Source organism: Dipodomys ordii, unplaced genomic scaffold, assembly GCF_000151885.1.
Source record: "Dipodomys ordii isolate 6190 unplaced genomic scaffold, Dord_2.0 Scaffold134, whole genome shotgun sequence".
NCBI classification, from domain to species: Eukaryota; Metazoa; Chordata; class Mammalia; order Rodentia; family Heteromyidae; genus Dipodomys; species Dipodomys ordii.
Window position 1 is genome coordinate 207,640 of NW_012267350.1, and position 25,137 is coordinate 232,776.

The 25,137-nt window shown below is 39.0% G+C and overlaps 1 protein-coding gene across 1 annotated transcript in view; it reads right to left on the reverse strand.

Moving 5' to 3' along the window:
- Positions 1-260: 260 nt before the first annotated feature.
- Rp2 (retinitis pigmentosa 2 (X-linked recessive)) overlaps positions 261-25,137 on the reverse strand; it is a 41,457-nt gene continuing 16,580 nt past the window's right edge. Inside the window, exons 2-6 of the mRNA XM_013030860.1 lie at positions 18,686-19,351; positions 11,882-11,996; positions 8,173-8,258; positions 4,633-4,737; positions 261-341 (exon numbers count right to left, since the gene is read on the reverse strand). Coding sequence (XP_012886314.1) covers positions 4,654-4,737; positions 8,173-8,258; positions 11,882-11,996; positions 18,686-19,351 — 951 coding nt within the window. The 3' untranslated portion in view covers positions 261-341; positions 4,633-4,653. The remainder of the gene's footprint in view (positions 342-4,632; positions 4,738-8,172; positions 8,259-11,881; positions 11,997-18,685; positions 19,352-25,137) is intronic.

Genomic DNA, 25,137 nt, shown 5'->3' on the forward strand with positions numbered 1-25,137 from the left:
AGCAGGAAAGTACATGAGACTCTTATGTCCAATAGACCAGCACAAGGGCAGAAGTGGGGTTGTGGTTTAAGTGGTAGAGCACTAGCCTTGAGCAAAAAAGCTCAAAGACAGTGCCCAGGCCCTGAGTTCAAGGCCAAGAATAACAAAAAACAAACATCTGACAATTCCCTTTAATGTGTTTGTGTGTCCCATTTTCTTTCTGTAAGAGAACCTTAAAATATCTCATCTGAGAAAAACAAATTGTAGACACCAAGAATTATCCAATAAGAAGTCATTTTATTGGAGTGCTGTGAGTTCTGTTTTTCCCAGTGCTCCAAATGTTCTCAATGTACATGTAGAACCTTTATAAGTGGAAATAAAAAACAATCCATGTTACTTACAAAATAAAACCTTCTGTACTTACAATATGTTTGTTTTATGGGCTAGGAGAGGGAGAAGGGGGACACAAATTTTCTCAGCATAATTCTTGTTTTAAATATAGATGAAAAAGATGCCTTATCTTAGCAAGTATTCCCTCAAAGAGAAATGTGACTTTTGTTTTTCTGCAAAGGAAACCTCATATTGGAAGTCTCTTAGATCTAAATCTTTTTGTCTGGCATTACTAGGAAGCATGTGGAGTCTTAGGCAAATTCTCAATCAATCTAACTACATCCTAAGCCCTAAAGGGTTTTCTCTCAAGTACATGTTAATTGAACTATGTATGGGGTTTCTTCAGAGATGTATTGTGTGTGTGTGTGTGTGTGTGTGTGTGTGTGTGTGTGTGTGTGTGTGTGTGTGTGCTGCTTGAACTAAGGGTTTGGGTGCTGGCCTTTAGCATCTTTGCTACCACTTGAGCTCTGAGTTCACTTATGGCTTTGTTCTGGTTAACAAAAGATAAGAATCTCATAGACTTTTCTGCGCAGGCTGGCTTCAAACCTCAGTCCTCAACCTCAGCCTCCTGAGCAGCTTGGATTACAGGTGTGAGCCATCAGTGCTTGGAAATAGGTGTTTTGTTTTGTTTTGTTTACTTAATTTGTACATCTTCGATATCTTTCTCTCCTTCCTTCTCTCTCCCCCTCTATCTCTGTGTGTGATTCTATCTCAGTCACTCTCTGTCTCTCTGTCTCTCTATCTCTTTCTCTGTCTCTGTGTGTGTGATTCTATCTCAGTCACTCTCTGTCTCTCTATCTTTCTCTTTCTCTGTCTCTGTTTCTCTCTCATACACACACCCATTTAGCTCATTTCTCATTAGTAGAAGACATAGACTAGAGCATTTGTTCAACTTTTAACATTAAAAAACATTCAATAATCAAGCCTTGGAATATTTGCCAACCTGGTGGCTCATGCCTGTAATCATAGCTACTGAGGAGATTGAGATCTGAGGATGGTGATTCAAAGCCAGCATGAGCAGGAAAGTCTATGTGATTTCTATATCCAATAAACTACTCCTGGGGGAACAATCCTGGAAATGGTTCTGTGCATTAAGCAGTAGAGTTCTAGCCTTGAGAAAAAGAAGCTCAGGGATAGTACTTAGGCCCTGAGTTCAAGCCCCAGGGCTAGCACAAAAAAATTGTCAAATTTTGGCACATGTTAGAGTCAATGTATGTCATAGAAGTGCTGTTCAAAAATTAGAATTAAGTGCTGTTCAAAAATTAGAATTAAGCCATTTTCATTTTTATATTTATTACAAATTACATTTTATAAACACTATATAATTTACATATGAAAGCTACATACATACATGGACTTATAATAAAAAACAGTACCACTATTATAAAAGAACAAAATAGGATTTTAAACATCTATATCATCATAAAATCATTAAGTATTCATTGCTAATCATTTTTTATAATTCAAAAGCTATTCAGAAATGTCATACATTCTGATTTTTGCTACTGACATATAGAATTACAGAAAAATCATCATAGCATGACTTAATTATAAAAATCTATCAAACATTTAGAAGCCAAATGACTAACTTTAAAGACAACTCACACTCGGGTTTAACTCATTCTAACTAAAGTATACAACATTTTATGTTTTTCTTAACAGACACTAAATTTAGTGAATAAATTGGAACTCAATGTTTCTGTTATATGTTCTATTCCTGAGGGTTTTTGCTAAAATACCATAGAAAAAAATTAATAACTCAATTTATAGCTTTGCATAACATTGTATTTTAATTTGCAAAACAATTACTCTGATTATTTTAGCTGGGATCAGTAGTGTTCGATGATATAATTAACTAAGGGAAATGTTTCCTCTGGCCACTATTTGCAAAGATTGTGTGTACAATATAATTAAAATTACACAAAATCTGTCAGCAATGTTTATTTGCACCTTATGAAATCATATTAACTTTATAGAACAGAATGCTTTTTCTAAAAGTAATGGTGCAATGCTAACAGTGAGCCCAAAGCCAGGCTCAGAGAAGCTGCCAAAAGTCAAAAGTCTTACCAAGGATGATTTCTGTCCATGAATCAACAATTCAATGTAACAGTTACAGGTTCAATTTTAAATAACCCCAGACAGAATAATTTGAGTATGAAAATACAATTTAACTAGCCATCATAAAAAGAAGTTTTACAAGTGTCCCCTTTCAGAATAATTTTATCAAAATAGAATTGTGGACTCCTTTAAAAAATCAGTCTCTAAAAGCTGTTTTCCCCATTAGCTGTCAGAATGCCATGCACAGTACCTGCTCATATGATCAACCTAGTGACACCTTCCAAATAGTTTACTTGGGATCAGACCACCCCCGTTAGTTTCCCCTGCAGACTGAATATGAGCATGCCAGGGAGAAGCTCCAAGAATGGGCAGTTTTAAACAAGTAGTACTCTCTCCCCTGATTGGCAAAATGTTGTCATTATATAGATTTGAGAAAAATCCTTGAAGAAATCAAAATATTATACTTGAACTGTATTTGATATGAATGACAAGTCTAATCAGGTCTATCAAGATTTTTTAATAACCTGCATAGCTCATCATCATGATTAAATAACTTTGGTATTTTTTATCTAAAAGTCACAAAGTTTTTTCTAACTCTGTTTTTTGTGTGTATTTGTGTGTGTGTGAGAGAGAGAGAGTGGGGGTTTCTGGAGCTTGAGCTCAGGGCCAGGGTGCTGTCCCTTGGCTATTTTGCTCAAGTCTGGCACTCTACCACTGGAGCCACAGCTCTACTTGTGGACTTTTCATGGTTAATTAGAGGTGAGAGTCTTAGGGACTTTTCCACCTGAGCTGTCTTGGATCTGATCCCACAATCACAGCCTTCTCAGTACTTAGGATTATAGGTTTTAGCCCTCAGTGTCTGGCTCTAATTTTCTTGATAGCCACAAAAGCTGATCAAACAATAATGACCTATGGAAAAACTGTTGGTGACTGGGCTTCTGATGTTTTCATATTGCATGCACCTTTCCTTTTCAGGAAGCAGAAGAGCCATTTGGTTGTATTTAAAAAAAAAAAAGAACCAAAACTAAATAGTGCCAGGCTCTGGTTGCTCACTTCTATAATCCTAGCTAATTTAGAAACTAAAATTGGGAGGATCACAGGCAAGCTGGGGCAGAAAAATATACAAGATCCCTTCTCAAGGAAGTGCTACACCTGGTGTTGTACACCTGTTATCCTAGCTTCATTGGGAAGACTAGCATGGGTACTCATACCCAAGTGCACATCCAGGCAGGGCATGACACCTATCCCCAATAGGGAGTCTATATCTCAAAAATAGCCAGCAGAACATTGAGCTGGAGCCTAGTGCAACAGCAAGAGCATCAACCTGGCAAGTATGAGTCCCAGTGTTCAAACTCCAGTACCAACCAAAAGAAACCTAAATAGTGTGGAATTTATTCAAATAGAAATAAGCCTTCTGAAGTGGTTTTTACATAGCTACATTGACAGAGGTATGTGCAAAACTCCTTGTGAAATCCTTATTTCTTTTGAGATGTGGTCTCACTATGTTGCCCAGGCTGGCCTTGGACTTCTGGGTTCAAGTTGACACTTGCCTGTGTCTCAAAAGTAGCTAGCATGACAGGTAGATACCATCACACCCTGATTTCAAATGCCAAAAATTTCAAATAATGGGGTGAGTTGTAGCTCAAGTTGTAGAATGTCTGCCTGGCAAGCATGAGGTCCTGAGTTGAATCCCCAGTATGGCCCCTCAAAATTAGATGTGCAAAGTATTATGTCAACTCCATGTCTAAAATCTCATTAAGCATATAATAATGTAAGCAGGAAGCAATGATTATGTATTCTGAAAAATGTGCATAGATTTTCATTCTAATTCATTAACTAGTAATAAATCCAAGTGAAAAAATAATCAGTGAGATGGATTCTCAAACAAATATGGAGCACTGAGGAAAACTGGAGATTAAATTGTTAGATTTGAAAGAACATTTAATTGGGTTTAAAATCTTGAAGTGGCAGTCACTTCTATTTTCTAAGAAGAGTGTCCAATGAAGAGAAAAAAAAAACCTGTAAGCTAATTGGAAGTGGATTCAGTAGTTTGTAAGCTGATTAAAACTACTGAATTTAAATGAATTATTTTTCAATCAAGTTATTAAAATACCCTTTAATGACTTTAGCATTAGTAAAAAAATCAATGATGCACAAAACCATATTATTAAATTCTGCATACAAAAGCTGAAAATTGCTGAATACCAAGTTCTTGGTCCCAGTGCTTCACACTCCCATCTGAATGTCTGCAAAGTTGTAGAAGTTGTCTACATCTCCACATGCTGTGTCCTTCTTTTCTGACACAAACATCTATTTTAAATAGAAAACAAACAAATATTAAATATTGTGGCTTCATAATTTCAAAGCCCATGTGTCTAGGCCAGAACAAAGTCACAAGCTTATTTCTAAAAGAAATTCAAATATATTATTTACACTATTTAAACTGTAGTATGTATTATTTGTTTGTTTGTTTTCCATACTCCCCCTGACCCCTTCAACTTTCAGGCCTTATCTTGTTTTCATATGTACTTGCAATGTTCTCCAAAAATTTAAACCCTCTATCACTATTTCCTTTCCCCTTTTCCCATCTCCTAAGTTGTCCCTTAGATTTTGGCTGTGCTTATCCATACATAGCATTATGTATATGGATGTATGTATCATGTGCACATGTCCTTGAATATGAATTTGTAGGTTTTCTATACAATCAACATTTATAATGCAAATCAAGCTCTTTTTATTAGGGTTTTATTTATGTTGTGATAGAATAGGTGCCTAGAAAAAAAACACTAACACTGCTAAAAACAAAAAATAACTTTTACAAATGTGAGCCAAGAATTAGGGGAGCCCTGAGTGTTAGTCCAACTTTACCATATACTAATTTCATGATGTTGACAATTTTTTTTATCGGTCGTGGGGCTTGAACCCTGGGTTTGGGCGCTGTCCCAGCGCTCTTCAGCTCAAGGCTAGTGCTTTACCGCTTGAGTCACAGCACCACTTCCGGTTTTCTAGTGGTTTATTGTAGATAAGAGTCTCACGGACTTTCCTGCCTGGGCTGGCTTTGACCCCTGATCCTCAGATCTCAGCCTCCTGAGTAGCTAGGATTACAGGCATGAGTCACCAGCGCCCAGCTGATGTTGTTTAATAAATCTCTTGGGGCTCAAGTTCCACACTTACAAGTTGGATTAGGTAACTTTTAATTAACCATAAGAAGTTTGAAGCATACAATCTTTTTTATTTCCCAATTTTCTTTTCTACTGAATCTTGTATTTGACATCTCAGGACAATTGTGATGATAAAATAAGACAGAATACCATGTACTTTAAAAATCTGCAAGTTTAACAGGCTACATGAGGGAGTGATTAGTAGGATTTTTGATTCAAGGCCAGTGGTAGGAGGATTTTGGTTCAAAAATTTAACCAGATTCAATTTCAATAAACAGGCTAGGTATGGTAATTCACACCTGTAATCCTAGCTACATAGAAGGGAGTAGGAGGATTATAATCCAAGGCATACCCTGGGCAAAAATCAGACCCTGGTTGAAAAATAACTAACAGTAAGAAAGAGCTAGATAAATAGTTCAAGTGGTAGCCTTGTAAGTATGAGTCTCTGATCACAAACCCCAATACAACCCTAACTTTTTTTTTTGCAAATTTAGTCCAACGCAGATCAGATAAAAATCAAAAACATTTCTTCTCTTGTATTCATCAAAAATGGTCAATAATATGTTCACTTAGTCCTTTATATAGGTATGGTATTTAAGATATATAAAAGTATTTAAGTCTAAAATTCTTAGATGTAGCAACCTCAGTAACATATTTGGGAAGTAACCAAATGTAATAATTTCTAGGTCGACCTAAAGTTCAATTTTAGGCAATAAATTAAAGGAGCAAGTAAAACTGAATCTTGGACAACAGGATTCTCTTTCTGAAAATATAACATTAGAAATAATTTTTCAACATATCACTGTTTAAAATAAGCAAGGCTTTGAAGAGACAGACACCTGAAAGCTCTTTGCTTGAGAACCTGTACTGTAGGAGGCTGTTGGGATTTTTGTACCAGTACTAGAGCTTGAATTGAGAGTTTTGTACTCTCAGTTTTTTGTGTTTTTGTTTTGTTTTGTTTTGTTTTTTGTCGATCGTGGGGCATGAACTCTGGGCTTGGGTGCTGTCCCTGAGCTTTTCAGCTCAAGGCGAGCACTCTACTGCTTGAGCCACAGCACCACTTCCAGTTTTCTGGTGGTTAATTTGAGATAAGGGTCTCAGGGACTTTCTTGCCTGGGCTGGCTTTGAACCACGATCCTCAGAGCTCAGCCTCCTGAGTAGCTAGGATCATAGGCGTGAGTCACCAGTGCCTGGCTTTGTACTCTCAGTTTTGTTAGCTCAAGCCTAGTGTCTATCATTTGAGCCATACCTCCAGTTCAACATTCTGCTAGTTAATTGAAGATGAGAATCTCATGGAATTTTCTGCCTGGTCTGGCTTTGAGCTTTGATTCTCAAATCTCAGCCTCCTGAGTAGATAGGATTAAAGACATGTAGCATTGGCAACCAGTTCTATATAAAGTGTGTGTGTGTGTGTGTATACATATATATATATATATATATATATGTATACACACACACACACACACAAACTACATATTTTTAATAAACAGATTCTTCTTTCCTAATTAGTGTGTGTGTGTGTGTGTGTGTGAGTGTGTGTGTGTGTGTGTGTGTGTGAGTGTGTGTTTCAGTTCCTGAGGCTTGGAGATAAGAGCCTCATAGACTTGCCTGCTTCCTAATTATTATTTTTTTTTGGTCGGTCGTGGAGCTTGAACTTTGGGCGTGGGTGCTGTCCCTGAGCTCTTCAGCTCAAGGCTAGTGTTCAACCCTTAAGTCACAGCACCCACTTCCGGCTTTTTCTATGTATGTGGTGCTAAGGAATTGAACCCAGGGCCTCATGCATTCGAGGCAAGCACTCTACCACTGAGTCACCTTCCCAGCCCCTCCTATTTTAAAATTAGTTTTTTATTGTAAAAATACTGTACAGAGGGGTTAAAGTTACATGAACAAGGTAATGAGTACATCTCCTATCAGGCATTGTTGCCTCCCCCTTTGTTTTTCCCCTACCGTCCCTTCCCTCCCATCTCCACAACTATGCTTACCACCCCCCACCCTCACACACCCCCATCCCCGCCTAAATTGTAAAGTTCATTTTTCAACATAGTGTCTTGTACATCTCATTGTCACCTGTATCCCTATTTAAATGATTTTTTCCCCTTCCCCTCCCCAAATTTGATATACATGAAATACAGTGAAAACATGGGTTATACCATAGGGGAGGACTCCTAATTATTTTTAAACAATTAAACATTTTCCATTTGGCAAGGAAAAACCACAGCTTAGTTCCCAAATGTTTATTTGGGCGGGGGGTCCAGTCGTGAGACCTGAATTCTGGGCCTGGGCACTGTCCCTCAGCTCTTTAGCTCAAGGCTAGCTAGTGCTCTACCACTTAAGCCACAGTGCCACTTCCGGCTTTTTTCTTTTTGCTTATGTGGTGCTGAGGAATCGAACCCAGGGCCTCAGGCATGCAAGGCAAGTGCTCTACCACTGAGCCACCTTCCCAGCCCCAAGTTCCCAAATGTTTTAATATCATGATGTGCTGGGTTAAGTAAAGGATACAGCAGAGATAAAAATGCAAGTTGATAGTGAGGAAAAAAAGAGTAAGTGAAAGGTGAGATCAAGGTACAATGATATAATCTTATACCTTTGTCCCATTGAATGTTTCATTTACAATATGGTGGCATTCTTCCACAGCACCATCTCCATTAAACTCCAAGGCAATCACAGGACCTAGAAACAAAATCAAGAAGTCTTTTCTTAGCATGAACATAAATATCTTCTAATAGTAATCTTTGTATTCTCCCCGAAGAATAGTCAGCAGCTTTATTTTGGAGGCAAGGAATATAGAGAAAAAGGGAGGGGAAGGAAGACAGACTGGATACATCACCTTGGCTCCTTCTTCCTACTATAATCACAAACAAGCAGATTCCTATCCCAGGAGAAGGGACTTTAGGGCTACTGTTTGGATTAATGACATATTTTTACAGTGCTGTAAATAGTCTGGCATCTCTAGTTTTCATTTCTTTGTGAAACTCAAGGAATCTCGTATTCATTTAGCAATAAAAAGAATAGTTGAAAAAATAGCAAAATCTAAAGCAATCCACGTCAGCAGAAGTAGGTCCGGCCATCCAGTCTGGCTTCCAAGTCCCCTACTTACCAGCCAAATTCTGGACCAGAGACAATGGAGCTGAGCTAACCAGGTCAGGCACCTGTCAGGCCTGTCTCAAAGTGTTTGTCTTGTGTGTGTCTTAAAGGTAGTTTCTATTACGCCTTTTTTGTCCTCTAAACAGAAGTATTTTTGACTCCTTTCCCATCAATTAACAAATACACATCAATGTGTGAATACTAATTTTTTATTTTGTATTCAAATATAATTTTGAATATGAATTACAAGTGTGAGAATGAGAACTGCAATTTTAAGCCAGCCTGGACAGAAAAAATTTTAAGACTGTTATCTCCAGTTAATACCACAAAAAGCTAGGCTAGTGATGTGGCCCAAGTGGTAAAGTGCCACCTGTGAGCAAAATGCCAGCTGTGAACAAAAATACTGAGTAGAAGTGCAAGAATGAGTTCAAGCCCTGTTACTGCCAACAAAAGAAAGAAAAAGAGAAAGAGAAGAAAGTCTTGAAAAAATTATCTATGCATATAACTTAGATTATATTCTTTGACTAGAATATGATAAACTTCTGATAAGTGACCTAACAATTCTTCAACCAAAGAATATACAAAATAATTGGAAAAGTATATCAGTTTAGACTACAATGAGGATAATTCTAAATTTTGAAAAATCACAATGTTGAGGATGCATTTATTCTTTTAAACAGGGTCTTTTTATAGCCAGGTTGGCCTCAGACTCTCTATGTAGCCTATGCTGACCACAAACTTTAGATTGTCCTGCCTCCATTACCCCACATGCTAGAATTACAAGTGTGCACCCTCATGTTCACACGTATTTTATTTTATATATTTATCTTTTCATTAACATATTAGTTGTGTAAGGGAGGAGAGTTACGCTGTGACATTTTCACACATGTACAAATGTATTCTAATCTTTCTTCTTCACTCTCCATTATGCACTCCTACTCTCTTCTTAAAGCAATTTCACTGTTCTATTTTCATAAACACAAACTACTTAGACCATATTCATCCTCATTTACCCCCTCGTTGGCCCAACTAGTTCCTGCAGGTACCTCCCCCACCACAGAGCCCGTTAAATATTTTTAGCTAAATCAAAGGCCAATATACTTTGTAAAGGGCAAAATGGAAATATTTTAGGTTTGTGGGTTATACAATGTCTGTCACTAATCAACAACTAATCAACTCTGCTGCTGTAGCCCAAAGAAGCAAAATATAACAGGTAAAAGAATGAGTATGGGCATGCTCCAATGAAACCTAATTTCCCAGCTGGGAAACTATTGAAAATGCAAGCTGTAAGAGCACATCACAGCATTTTCATTTTTGTGCTAGTCCTGGGGGCATAGAAGTACGTTCACTGATGTGTATGTGTGTGTGTATGTTGGTCTCTTAGGACTTGAACTCAGGGGCCTGGGTGATGTCATTGACCTTTTTTCTCCCAAGGCTACTGCCCAACCGCTTGAGCCACAGCTCCACTTCTGACTTTTGGGTGGATAATTGAAGAGAAGATTTTCATGGGCTTTCTTGCTTATGCTGCAGATCTCAGCCTCCTGAGTAACTAGGATTACAAGCATAAGCCACTGGTATCCAGCAATCATAACACTTTTTGAACCATTCTTTTGAGGAGAGGTCTTGGAAATTTATGCTTAAGAAGCACCCTAGATGAACTAGTCAGTCAGGTTTGGAATGGGTTCTCTTACTAAGCAATCCACTGGCTTCATTAAGAAAAAGTAAATAACTCTGACTAGTTTACCTTAGAGGAAACATTTAGAAAGTCAGGTGCAAGCTGTGATAAAAGTGAAATTTTATAAATATGTTAGAAACAATAGCAAGAAAGAAAAAAAAATTTGAATCCTTATCTTGGGGTTCATTTCACCTAACATCAACTTATCTGACCTTTTCTGCTTGTCTCAGACATATACTAGTTATTGCAAATAAGGGAAACCATGGGACTTATGTTTCTTTGGTCCTGGCTTACTTCACTTAATAGAAGGGAAAAAACAAATTGTTTAAATAGGGATACAGGTGGACCTATTGCAACAATGAGATGTACAAGTCCTTATGTCAAAAAACGAACTTTACAATTTTGGCCAGGGGGGAGAGGAAGGGGAGGCAGGAGATGGGAAGGGATGGGAGGGGGAAACAAAGGAGGAGGCAACAATGCTTGATAAGAAATATACTCATTGGGGCTGGGGAGGTGGCTCAGTGGTAGAGCGCTTGCCTTGCATGCATGAGACCCTGGGTTCGATTCCTCAGCACCACATAAGCAAAAAGAAAAAAGCTGGAAGTGGCGCTGTGGCACAAGTGGTAGAGTGCTAGCCTTGAGCTGAAGAGCTGAGGAACAGCGCCCAGGCCCAGAGTTCAGGCCCCACTACTGGAGCCCCCCCCCCCAAAAAAAAGAAAAAGAAAAAAAAAAGAAATGTACTCATTACCTTGCCCCTGTAATTGTAACCCCTCTGTACGGTATTTTCACAATAAAAAAAGTGAATTTTTTAAAAAGTTAAGTCCACTCTTAGAACATCGTTTGCAACTGGGAGTAATTTTGCCCTGTAGGAAATGCCTGGCAATAACTGGAAACTACCAGTGGAGCAACTGGTCAGAAATGCTATCCAACATTCTCAAGTGCACCCAACTTAAAAAGTCAGTTGTGTCATGATTGAGAAATTCTGCCTTAAAATGAGTGATAGCTACCTTCAGACAAAGACCAACTCCTGCTAGGGTATCTATTCAAAAGCCTGCTTATTATTCTGCATAAACCAATCTGGTTGATCACGCCTATAATCCTAGTTACTCAGAAGGCTGAGATCTACCTGAGTATTGAAGTTAATGCCAGCCTGGTCAGGAAAGTCTTTGAGATTCTTATCTCCAATTAGCCAACAAAAATCCCAAAATGGAGCTGTGGCATAAGTGGTAGAGTGCCAGCCTTGACCAGAAAAAGCTCAAGGACAACATCCAGGCCCTGAGTTCAAACCCTGGGAATGACATAAAATTAAAAAGAATCAAAACTAATAGAATACATAATAATGGCAGGTGACTTCTAGAATATAGAACAGGAAAATAATTAAGGCCTAATTTCTAGATGGTTCTATATGGCTTCTTGAATGATGTGAAAATTTGACATTTCTAACCAGTAATGGAACAAATGATATAAAGAAATAGTAAAGATAGAATTTAATTGAGAAATAACCATAGAAGTAAACCAATCACCCAGAAGGTACCTTTGTTCAGAAGAGGGAGGAAATCAGAAGCTTTCTCTTGAAAAACCCTTTGAGCATCCTCAGGCTTCATAGTCACTTCCTTTGTTTGAACTAGGGAAAAGCCTTTACCAACCATCTGTAGAAAATAAAATTTCATTGAGTTTTCAAAATGAGCAACAAAAGCAATAGGAAGACTCCTGCTAATCGCTTTTCTGTACAAAATTCAACATAGCACCCTGAGTTTTATTTAGCTCTGATTCTAATTCAGGTCATCGACTGTAACACATTCTCACAAACACAAGATTCTTCCAGCTGGGTGCTTCTGGTTAAGAAATAGTTCCATAAGGCTGTGCACTGGTGGCTCATGCCCATAATCCTAGCTACTTAGGAGGATGAGATCTGAAGATTGCAGTTCAAAGCCAGCCTACTCAAGAAAATCATGAGATTCTTCTTTTTTTGGGGGGGGGTCAGTCATGGGGCTTGGGCGCTGACCCTGCACTCTTCAGCTCAAGGTGAGCGTTCTATCACTTGAGCCACAGCACCAGCGTTTTCAAGTGGTTTATTGGAGACAAGAGTCTCACAGACTTTCCTGCCCGGGCTGGCTTTGAACCACAATCCTAAGATCTCAGCCTCCTGAGTAGCTAGGATTACAGGCATGAGCCACCGGCGCCTGGCTGCATGAGATTCTTATACCCAATTAAGTGCCAAACTACCAGAAGTGGAGATGTGGCTCAAGTAGTAGAGAACAAGCCTTCAGCATAAAAGCTCAGGGATAGGCCCAGGCCCTGAGTTCAAGCCCCAGAACGCTCCCCCTACCAGTGTTTACTGCTCAGCTTGAGCCAAATAGACCTGGGCATAGTGATACATATATGCCTACAGTCCTAGCATTCACAAATCTAAGACAGGAGGATCACAAGTTCCAGGCCTGCCTGGGCTACATAGGAAGACCTTGTCTCAAAAAGATCAAATAAATGTGAATTATTCCTTAATTTATCACATAACAAATGTTTTCAATGAAACAACCAGATGGAATCTTTATTTTGGTGATAATGTAAATATCTAATGAGACCAGTATGATTAAATAAATGATGGTACATTTACATGATGAAATACTAAGTTCATTATATTCATCACAGTTTATTAAAATAACAGATGTCACAGAGAATGGAAAATATTACATAATAATTGCATAATAATCTTGAGCCAGGCCTCTAGTCCCACATTTAGTTGGTTAATTGGAGATGAAGTCTGGGAGACTTTTCTGCTTGGCATGGCTTTGAATTCTGATCCTCTAGGTCTCAGCCTTTCTGAATAGCTAGGAATAGAAGCTTGAGCCACCCGTGCCAGGCTGATAATGTAAATCTTAAAAGGCACAATATAAGCTGGGCACCCATGGCTCATGCCTATCACCCTACTCAAGAGTTTGAGATCTGAGGGTCAAGGCTCAAAGCTAGCTTGGGCACAAAAGTCCATGAGACTCAACTCCAATTAACCAGCAAAAAAGATGGAAGAGAAGCTGTGGTTCAGATGGTAGAATGCTAGTGTTGAGCAAAAAGTGCTAAGGGACACTGACTGCTCAGGCCCTGAGTTCAAGTCCCAAAGCTGGCACCAATAAAGGGAAGAGCATAATACAAATTTGTATGGTACAGCACAGCAATGATAGGTCACATTCATGGAGCATTTACTATATATCATGTGTGGTAAATGTACCTTTCACACAAGATAGGTACTATTACTACTCTCATTGTACAGATAAAATGTTTAAGGCAGAGTGATCATTAAGTAACAGAGTTATGATTTCAACTCAGTCTGATTGCAGACTACAAAATTTAAATTTATTCTTATTTAGAATGGCAAACACATAAGGGAGTGTTTAGCATTCCTGGTCATAAAAGAATCATAAATCAAAACAACATTGAGATCTCATCTTACCCCAGTTAGATTGGCCAACATCAAGAATTTGAACAATAACAAATGTTGCCAGAGATGTGAGGAAAAACAAATGCTATTGTACTGAATATAAACTAGTACAACCACTCTAAATTTTGGTTTGGAGTTGCCTCAAAAAACTTAACATACAACTTCCCTACGATCCAGCCTTATCACTCTTGGGCCTCTACCCAGAACATCACAAGCCAAGATACAGTAAAGACACTTGCACTACCATATTCATTGCTGCACTATTCACAATAGCCAAGTTATGGAAAGAGCCCCGATGCCCTACAATAGATGAGTGGATCAAAAAATTTACTCATCTATTAGAAAGAATAATATTTGTCATTTGCAGGGAAATGGGTAGATCTAGAACAAATCATGGTAAGTGAGGTAAACCAAGCTCAGCGGATAAACAGTGCATGGTTTCTTTCATATGTGGAAGCTAGATCTAAAACACACCTAGTCATGACAATTTTTTTTGTTTTTTTTTTTGTTTTTTTTTTGTTTTTTGTCGTGGGGCTTGAACTCTGGGCTTGGGCGCTGTCCTTGTGCTCTTCAGCTCAAGGCGAGCGCTCTACCGCTTGAGCCACAGAACCACTTCCGGTGTTCTAGCAGTTTATTGGAGATAAGAGTCTCACGAACTTTCCTGCCTGAGCTGTTTTTGAACCGCAATCCTCAGATCTCAGCCTCCTGAGTAGCTAGGATTACAGGCGTGAGCCACTGGCGCCGGGCTTAGTCATGACAATTTATACAGAGCCATATGCAATTACAGACTAAAGAAAGATATACTTAGGGGAGGAACTCAAAGGCATAACTCACCCGGACTTCTAAAATATTACTTACCAAAACAAATTCCAGGAAATGGAAACATGGTGTTTTTTGTTATTGATGTTGTTGTTGTTTGTTTTTGTTAATCTTTTTAGAGTGGAGGGAGGAAGGAGGAACAAATGCAGTCATGATATTCAATATACACTATGTCAAAAAATAAACTATGTAACTTATAGGCTGGGACAAGAGGAGAAAATAGGGAAAAGCTCATTATTTTCTATTCACATACACAAAATGACAAAATTATGGTTGCTTCACAATACCTAAAATAAATCACAAACTATGACACAATATCTACTTCAATATTTTGCCCTATGTATTTAAAGAGTCCTTTTCATGAAAATGTTCCTCCTTTTAAAGAACCAGGTAATTAATGAGCTTCATTTATGAAATATACTCAAATAATTCAAGCTACTTTTACTCTATTCTGAATACATCTGTGCTAAATATAAGAGCAAATAAGAAAACTGACTTTGGTGTGAGAAAACCAAATGTCTAGTTAGTAAGTTCTCTTGACTCGCTATGAAATCCACTTTTTGCTTTAACCAGTATTTCTAGAGTTTCTACCCTCTCAAGTTTTATACTTTCTACTAAAAAATATGATATGATAATTTACATAAAAAGTGAAATGAACCCAGGTGCCAATGGCTCAAACCTGAAATCTGCTACTCAAGAGTCTAAAATCTGAAGATCATGGTTCAAAGCCAGCCCAAGCAGAAAAGCCCATGTGACTCTTATCTCCAATTTACCAGCATAAAGCCAGAGATGTAATTCAAGTGGTAGAGTTCCAACCTTGAATGAAAGAAACAATCAAAACAAGAGTATAAGGCCCTGAGTTCAAGCCCTAAAAACAGCACCAATAAAAGAAGTGAAATGGGATTTAACCAAACCAGAATTTGCAATCACATTTGGCCTGAAAACTGTCCTAAACTTAACATTATGATGGTATGAGAAACTCAAATTTATTTTTTTCAATCTGCAAATTAGCTAGTTTCTGTACATATTTCACTGGAAACTAACACTTCATTTCAAATAATATGTAATCTCTTTTAGATATGTCTTTTTATCTTTCCATATGTTTTGATACTTGCACATTTGCCTAACATTTGCCTCTCTAGTTTTTTTTTACACCTTAATTGTGTGCTTGCAGAATTAGACTACCTTTAGCCAGAGTCCCTGGGCTGGAAAGCCCTGACTCTGTGTATTTTACAGAACATTTCCTCTCCACCAGGCTTCTCTGGCTATTCCTTCATTATCAAGACAGCATGAGGGCCCCATGTTCAAGGTCAAGACGGGAGGACACAGAAGACCTGCCTGGGTATGAGTCTGCACTCTGCTGTTTACAAGCCTACTAACACTTTATGAGCTAATTACTCTCTGTGTTATTTTTTTCTCTGCAAATGGCACATAGATCATGGGGTTGTTTTCAACATTTAAATTCTTATAACAGTGACTGACATATAGTAGACACTATTGTGTTTACTGTTACTATTATTGCTGTGGGGTGTTTATTTTAACATATTACATGTCAAAGGTCAAATGAAGAATGTCTGATGGCCCATAAAGGGAAACTGACTTCATGCTTTTTTCCCATTAACCATGTTAAATATTTTTATGTCCATTCTTAATTATCTACCAGAAAAGAGTTTAATCTCCTGAAATCTTTTTGAAAATATGTAGATTTAAAAAGAAAAACTCCCAGCTGGGTGCTAGTGGCTCACGCCTTAATCCCAGCTACACATGAGGCTGAGATCTGAGGATTGCAGATCAAGATCGCAGTTCAGCCCTGGCAGGAAAGTCCATGAGACTCTATCTCCAATTAACCACCAGAAAACCAGAAGTGACACTGTGGCTTAACTACTAGAGCGCTCATCTTTAGCTGAAGAGCTCAGGGACAGTGCCCAAGCCCAGAGTTCATGCCCCATGACTGACAAAAAAAAAAAGCTCCCTACCCTGTATAATGAAAATATTTATCTCTCAGCTATTGAACTATCATCTCATTACATAGTGCAAGGGCCAGAAATTCATTTTTGTATATTTTGCCAGAGTTTTCATGGCAAGGTATTATGAGAGTGGCATAATCACAAAAGAAAATACCCAAAGTCTTTAACTTTTGTTTTGTAGATGTCAGATGTGGAGATTTCTCTATGGTAGATGCATAGCTATAAAAATGTAGCCATTTTTAGTTTTTTCCTCAAATCTTTAAGATGTCCCAACTGTGTGTGTGTGTGTGTGTGTGTGTGTGTGTGTGTGTGTGTGTGTGTGTGTGTGTGTGTGCCAGTTCTATGGTTGGAACTCTTTGCCTGGGCACTGTCTTTGGGCTTTTTTGCTCAAGTCTAGCACTCTATCACTTGAGCCACAGCTCTTCTTCTGGCTTTTTGCTATTAAATAAAGACAAGAGTTTCATGGATTCTTCTGCTTGAGCTGGCTTTGAACCACAATCCTTAGATCTCATCCTCCTGAGTAGCTAGGATTACAGGTGTGAGTCACTGGCACCTGGCCCAACTTTTTTAAAGTCCCTTCAAGCCAGGTAAGGTGGCTCATACCTATAATCCAAGCTACTTGAGGGGCAGAGATCAGGACATTTGAGTTTCAAGGCCATCCAGGGCAAGAAGTTAGCAGAACTTCCACTTCAACCAATGGTGGTATGTACTTGTCATCCTAGCTATGAAGGACATACAAATAGGAGGCTCTTAGCCCAGGCCAGCCACAGCAAAAAATATGATCTTAGCCAAAAAATAAGTAAAAATGGATGAGGAGTGTGGTTTAAGGGGTATAGCACCTATTTAACAAGTGTTTAACCCCCAGTACTGCAAAAACAGATAAACTGATAAACTAACAAAATAAAAATTAAATCCCATGAAAAGAAACTCGATACGTTTTCCATTTACTACTTCTGGGAGCTTGATTTTAACTTTAAAAATATTTTTTTCTGAAGAAATCCTGGTTAATAAGTAGCCAAGATGTCCTACTGCAGACTCTTACCAAAACACCCACCTATAAAGGAACTGATGCTCGTGGAGCCAGGATGGATAATTTTTCAGGCAGAAGTTGCTACCCAGAGAACTGGTGCTCCCTAAGAGCTGTTACTCATAGTCACATAACTTTTACCATCTTGACTAACTCATTCTTTTGTTGCAACCTCTGGTCCATAGTAACATGAAAATAGAAAGTAAATTGCCTAGTGGGGACAATGCTCACACAGCCATAACTTCTTCAAAAGCTGTATCTTGCATTTAGTTCCTATCCTTTAAGTAGTTAAAATGCCAAAGACATTTTTCTGGTAAATTATTATAAAAAGCTGTGCTTTACTATCTAGTGATGTTGATGTGAGCTCCTCTGAAAATACTACCTTATAGAGAATGAAAAGTCTTAAAGGGAAGAGAATTTTGTCTATGTGTCTCCATTTCTAGCAATATGTTTTTCATTATTGCCAAGATGCAATTGATTATAAGCTATCTGCAAGGTAAACAAAGGTGGGCAGTGCTTGCTCAGGCCTGTAATCTTAGCTACTCAGCAGGCTGAGGTCTGATGATCCTGATTTAAAGCCAGCTGGGGCAAGCAACTCTATTAGACCTTTATCTCCACTTATCCAGCAAAAAGCTGAAAATAGGTCAGTGACTCAAGTGGTAGAATGCCAGCCTTGAGTAGAAAAAGCTAAGGGACACCATCTAGGAAAAGTGTTCAAGTCCCAGGACTAGCATGCGCGCGCACACACACACACACACACACACACACACACGCACATGCGTGCACACACACACACACACACACACACACAAATATGTGGGAAACAAATAGGCATCATCATCGAAATATATTAAGAATAACTTGCACATAGCTGCTAGTTAATAAATGCTTACTGAATGGAATTCTATGTTTCAAAGGCTTCTTTGGTTAAGTATTTTAAAGCCCAAGCATCCTGCTTCCAGATAAGTCTTGTGGGTGAGGAGACAGAGAGTTACCAATATTTCTAACAGGCAATTTGCAAAGAATAAGTGCTTTCTAGACTGTCATGTTTCTAGTCAGCTCCATGTCTGTTTATCTCCTCTCTCTCCTTACCTCATCAATTAATTTCCTGGCATTTGCAATAGTATAATCCCCCGCAAATAACACCACCAAACATGATTCGTCACTGTTCTTCTGTCTCTGACCCCGGGATATTGGAACGATGCTTCTATTGGCTTCTGTGGAAACTCGAACAGCTTTGAACTCTTCCGTTGTAGGGACAGGAACAAAGTCCTGGATCTTGGCATTTTCTGGAAGAAGGCTCCAGTTGAGCTCTCCTGCCACAGGGGTAAAGTCATGAATGTTACTCCATGTGTTATTGAAGATACTCAGCCCTGCATCTTTAAACTGGAAAGCTAATTCAGGGTAATACCACTGAAAACAGCCAAACTTGATGTTTGTGGAAGACTCGATGATAGGTTGAGTAGCACAGCACAGAAAGACTTCCAGCTTTCTGCAGTCTCGCACACGAAATTGTTGGCAGGCTAACAGGCACTTACAATCTCTGCAATTCCGGAAAAACACACTGGTTTTCACTGGCCCCAGAAAAATGACACAGCTAGTACAGTCATCAATGGTAACTGTAGCACTGTGATCAAAAATATAGATTTTACAGTTCTCACAGTCTTGAATGATAAATTGTTGTCCTGCCACCTTTCCAGGTAAACGACCTACTGTTTCATTCTTCAGCCCACTGAACATGTAGTCTTTCAGGTCAACCTGCAAGGAAAAAACACAGACTTTGAGTATTATTAACATTAATCAGTGAAGTTCAACAATGCATCTGTAGGTGCTAGGAACAGTTCTCAAGGCTAAAATGGAAGTTCTTAATCTTATTGACTTTGTAACATAATAAGAAAATAACCAGGAGGTTTTGTTTTTCTCCCAATAAACAGAAGTCACAAAGGAGGAGGGGAAAGAAAAAGGGAACTATTCAAAATTCAAGGACATATCCACCACAAAGTTTGTCTAAATTATGTTTCAAAAATGCCTATCTATAAACAAATTTTTCCCCTCACTGCTGGTGGCTTGCACTACCAGCTACTCAGGAGGCTGACACTTGATAATTTAGAGCCATTCTAGTAAAGAAAGTCCAAGAGACTTCATCTTTAATTAACCAGCAAAAAGCCTGTGCTGGAAGCGTGGCTTGAGTGTCCAGTTCCTCTGGCAACTATAGCTCTCATTATAGTAGAAAACTGAGGTTGTGGAAATACCTATGCAGTTCACAAGAGACCCCACTCTAGACAAGTACCATCTTCATAACAGTCACAGCCTTGGTCAACTCTGGTATAGTAATAGTATTGTATAGTTTCTTTCCTGGGTGTGGCTCTAGGAATGGTGTCTCCACCAGACTGGCCCTGGTCTCATTGGATATTGGTGAGCCTGGGATACCATATCCTCTACATCTCCTTCTATCTCTTCTTGTGCTTTCTACAAGGGAGTTTCCTACAATGTCTGTGAATTCTTTCCTGGACTATAGTTTTTTGCTTGCTTCCCTTAAACACTTATGTAGTACAACATGAAGGATCCTCCCCAGAATCTTTACAGGACCACATGCATTACAATATCTGGCTGTGCCTAGCTCAAATTACTAACAGCTCTAACTTTTGTCTAAAACAGGAATCAAAATTAGGACATGTGCTTGGGTCTTGCTTACTCCCAGTATGCAAACCCAAATTAGATACACAAAATTTAACTCTTTTCTCCTCTAGCCAAATTAATAAACCCTTACTTATGCTGATTCTTATAGCTGGGGAACACCATCATATATAAAGGCCCCAGAGGCAATGATGTTATATTACCCCCCCATTATAATCCCAGAAAACACCATCTGTGGTCAAATTGAAAATTGTACTTACAAATGTAAGCAAATAAAAAGGGGTGATTTAACTTGTGCTAATTATGAACCCATTTGATACATAAGCCACATTTCCCTGCCAACTGGCTGGTTCTTCACTTGTAAAAGATCTTTACTTACATCCAGTGTCAGTCTGTCCCATAATTCTCATTGCTGTTTAAGTCATTTGGCCATTGTACTACCCCAGAGGGAAATTTTTGAGCCTCACCAGACCCAAGAGGCATTGGAGGAATCCTGCATTTATGAGCTACACTTGTTATCTGAAGCAGAATATTATGCCCTCACTTTTTCTCTGGTGGGGATACTGGGATTGGTAGTCAGAGCCTATAAAGGTGTCATGTGCCTGGCATGTATAAAAAAATCTATTAACTACACCTCTTCTGCCATTGCACTGTACCAATAATAGCATAGACAAGCCATTCTGGACAACTGTGATGCCATCAATTATTTACTCTTACTACACCAGTAGAGGTGTGAGGAGATAAAGGACAGTGCTGTTTTAATCTGACAGATAACAGCTATACCATCCTAGAGGAAATCAAACATCTTAGAAAGCTTGCAAAAAAGATTCAACAGGGGCTGGGAAGGTGGCTCAGTGGTAGAGTGCTTGCCTTGCATGCATGAGGCCCTGGGTTTGATTCCTCAGCACCACATAAGCAGAAAAAGCCAGACGTGGCACTGTGGCTCAAGTGGTAGAGCGCTAGCCTTGAGGTGAAGAGCTGAGGGACAACGCCCAGGCCCAGTGTTCAGGCCCCATGACCAACAACAACAACAAAAATGATCCAATAGGATAAGGGAGGATGGAACCTATTTAGATGGATTATTCCCTGGTTTATGTCTCTCTTGGGCCTGCTAACAGCAATTTTTTGCCTTTTACTAATTGTGCCTTGCCTACTAGGTACCTGCTAAACATTCTTATGGGAAAGATGAGGATCTTCACCAATCAGACTGTCAACCAAATGTTCCTAAGAGGGTATCCTAGGAACAAATCAGGGACTCCCACTTCACCCCTTTACAGCGGGAAGTAGCTCCAGAAGAAACGACCTCTGCCCATACTCCCGGCCCAGAACCTTTACCTATTAAACAACAAAGGTGGGGAGGGTAATGTTAGTATGTTCTCCTCCATTTTGGGCTTGACAGTCTCCATCCTAGGCCTTCAGCACCTATACCTAGCCCCCAGCTGCATCAGTGGAAGGACCCCTGCCCAGACATGAACTCCACCCTACCCTTCACAAAGAAAAGAGAATGCTTGCTCCCAGGGGCACTTGCACTCTACCCAGACCAGAATTCTGCCCTGCTTATGAACTATTTTCAGTGTCCACTAGCAGCAGGCAGAGTACTTCCCGCCCCTAGTCCCCTGTATAAAAATGTCCCTGAACAAAGACAGGTACCATTTCTCCCTCTCTCCCATGAGAGAACTGGTCTTGTCAGCCTAGCTGGCAATAAATTCTCTTTGCTCAACGTTACTATGTCCATATGGTCTTCTGGGCTGGTTACTTTTGTTTCAAGTCTCTCTGTCTCTCTTTCTCTCTCTCTCTGTTATTGAACTATATTTATGGGCATACACAGCTAAAGGATAGTCTGCATGGCACTATGGTTTGAATTTTACCATGGCTAACCCAGGAGATAACAACATAATCATTGCCATAATCAATGGCTTTTGGCCTATTTAGAATCTACACAATCAAAACATTTATATGCATAGATCAAGTAAGTGTGTGTTTGTGTGAGAGAGGTGGGGAGGGAGAGGGAAAGGAAGAGGGAGAGAGGGAGAGAAAGAGAGGAGAGAGAGAAAGAGAGAGAGAGAGCAAGCACTGGTACTAGGACTTGAATTCAGGACTTCGTACTTTCTTGACCTTTTCAATCTTAAGTGGCAGTCTACTATTTGAGCCACAGCTGCAGTTCTGGCATTTTGCTGCTTAATGGGAGTTAAGAATCTCTCTGATTTAACTACTTTGTCAGGCTTTGAACCTTGATCTTCATCCTTCTGAGTACTTAGGATTACAGGTATGAGCCACCAGCACCCAACTAAAACCTATTTTTTTGTTTTCCCCCTACTATCCCTTCCCTCCCTACTAAAACCTATTTTGTTTTTGGGTCCGGTCATGGGGTCTGAACTCTGGACCTGGGTGCTGTCCCTCAGCTCTTCAGCTCAAGGCTAGCACTCTACCACTTCTGGCTTTTTTTTCTTATTTGGTGCTGAGGAATCGAACCCAGGGACTCAGGCATGCAAGGCAAGTGCTCTACCACTGAGCCACCTTCCCAGCCCCACTAAAACCTATTTTTAAAAACAATTATCCTAGCAAGTGTCTATCAAATCCTATATATCAATCCTAATCTAAGAATATACTATCACAAGCAAGGGGTAGTTCAGTGGTACAGTATTTGCACAGCATATACAAAATGTACTATTCCAGTTTTCTAATGTGTATGTTTTCTCTGATATACATTCTATTTTTAATTTTGAGGGTTTGAGCTAAGGACCTTATGCTTGCTAGGCAGGCACTCGACTATTTGACTCATATACTTAGCCCTTCTTGTTTTAGTTTTTTTGTGTGATAGGGTCTCATGTTTTTGCTTGGGCTTGCCCTGAACCTTGATCCTCCTACCTAGCTTGGCCCTAGAAGAATCATGGTCAGAGGCTCTTACAGGCAAAAGTATGAGATGCTATCTGAATAAAAACAAAAGCAATAAAAGAAAGTCCTGGAGGCATGGCTCAAATGCTATAGTTCTTGCCTACTGAGGCAAGGGCCCTGAGTTTAATTACCAGTAATGCAAAAAATTCTAACCTGACCTATGAGCATTGTGAATTTAAATGTGCGTGTACGTGTGTGTGAGAGAGAGAAGTTCCACAAAGCAAAAAAAAAATACATATAGTTTGTGCTATGCTCCCTAATATTTTCTATCATCTCTACCCAACTCACAGGTTTGATAAGACATAGTTTTGGCTTATGTGATTGGATATTGGGGGTGCCATGAACAAAAATGACAAATATAGGGGACAAAACAGTCCCACGTAGAAAGAGGTGTTTGAGAAGTGTCATATCTAAGACTTTATGGGTGACCTACAAATACAGAGGAATGGTTTTCCTGTTTGGTCTCCACTAAGAACAGTGAGCTAGCATAATTGCTAGTTCCACTGTCTGAGATCAAGCCTAAGAGAACCAAATAAGAAAAACACCAAGTCTGTACCTTGTGTCTTATATAAGTTTATTGTACCTGTGGAAGGGAAAGGGAATCACAGAAACAGTAGAAGGAAGGATGAATGAATGCAATATTGATACTCATTTGATACTATGTTGGAAATGAACTTAAAACTGAGGCAGGAGGGGAGAAGGGAGGGGTAAGTGGGAGAAAATGAGGGATAGGGTAAGAGTGTTTAAAAACAAATTTACTCATTACCTAACTTATATAACTGTAACCCCCTGCTCATCCCCTTTTCAATAAAGACTTTGTTAAAAAGAAGGAAACAACAACAATAAAAGAAAAACACAGGCTGGAGAGACAGGCTGGAATCTACTATAAGTATGTGGGGAACTGTAGCAACAAAACCCTGTTCTATATAACTATATAGTGTAGCCTAATTTTGAAATGCTTTTAAAAAAAAAAGAAAAAACAACAACAACAAAAAGTAGTTCATTATGAGCAACCACTGTGGTAACGTGGAAGAGGATAAAACATAAAAGAAAAGCCCTAGGATTTTTGTTCTTCCCCCTCCTTCAAATCTGAAAACAGTGTGTCTTCCACACCTTCTGTGCTTTGGACCTCTGGTCCAGGACAGGGTAGAAATGTGCTGATGGAAAGCTAAACAGTTACAGATTAAGCAGGACAATTGCTTCTCCTCCTTGATCACTCTAAGCACAGGCCCTGAATTGTATCTTGAGTTCTGCAAAAGCAGTAGAAGGAACAGAAGACTGTAAAGGAAGGGAAATGGATTCATTACTTGACTCATCTATCGATACATCACCTTTATAATTATGGTAAAATTTAAAAAATAAAAGTCATAACATAAAGGGGATCCAAATAGGGAAACATGAAGTAAAACTCTCCCTCTTTACAGATGACATGATCTTGTATTTAAAGAATCCCATGGACTCCACTCCCAAATTACTCAAGCTGACTTGAAATTTTGGCAAAGTAGCAGGGTATAAAATTAACCCTCAAGAAATAAAGGAAGCAACCCCATTCACAATAACCTCCCCAAAAATAAAATATTTAGGAATTAACCTAACCAAAGATGTAAAAGAACTATTTAATGAAAACTATAAAAAGTTAAAGAAAGAAATTACAGAAGACACTAGGAATGGAAAGACCTTTCATGCTCTTGGATAGGCCGACTTAATATAGTAAAGATGGTAATACTGCCAAAATTAATATACAAATTGAATGCAATTCCTATTAAAATCCCAATGACGTACATCACTGAAATACAGAAAACAGTCCAAAAATTCATATAGAACAACAAAAGACCTAGAATAGCCAAAACAATTCTAGGGAATAAAGACAACATGGAAGGGATATCCATGCCGAACTTCAAACTCTACTACAGAGCTCTAATAACAAAGACAGCATGGTACTGGCACAAAAACAGACCCGAAGACCAATGGAACAGAATAGAAGATCCAGAAATAAATCCACAGGCCTACAG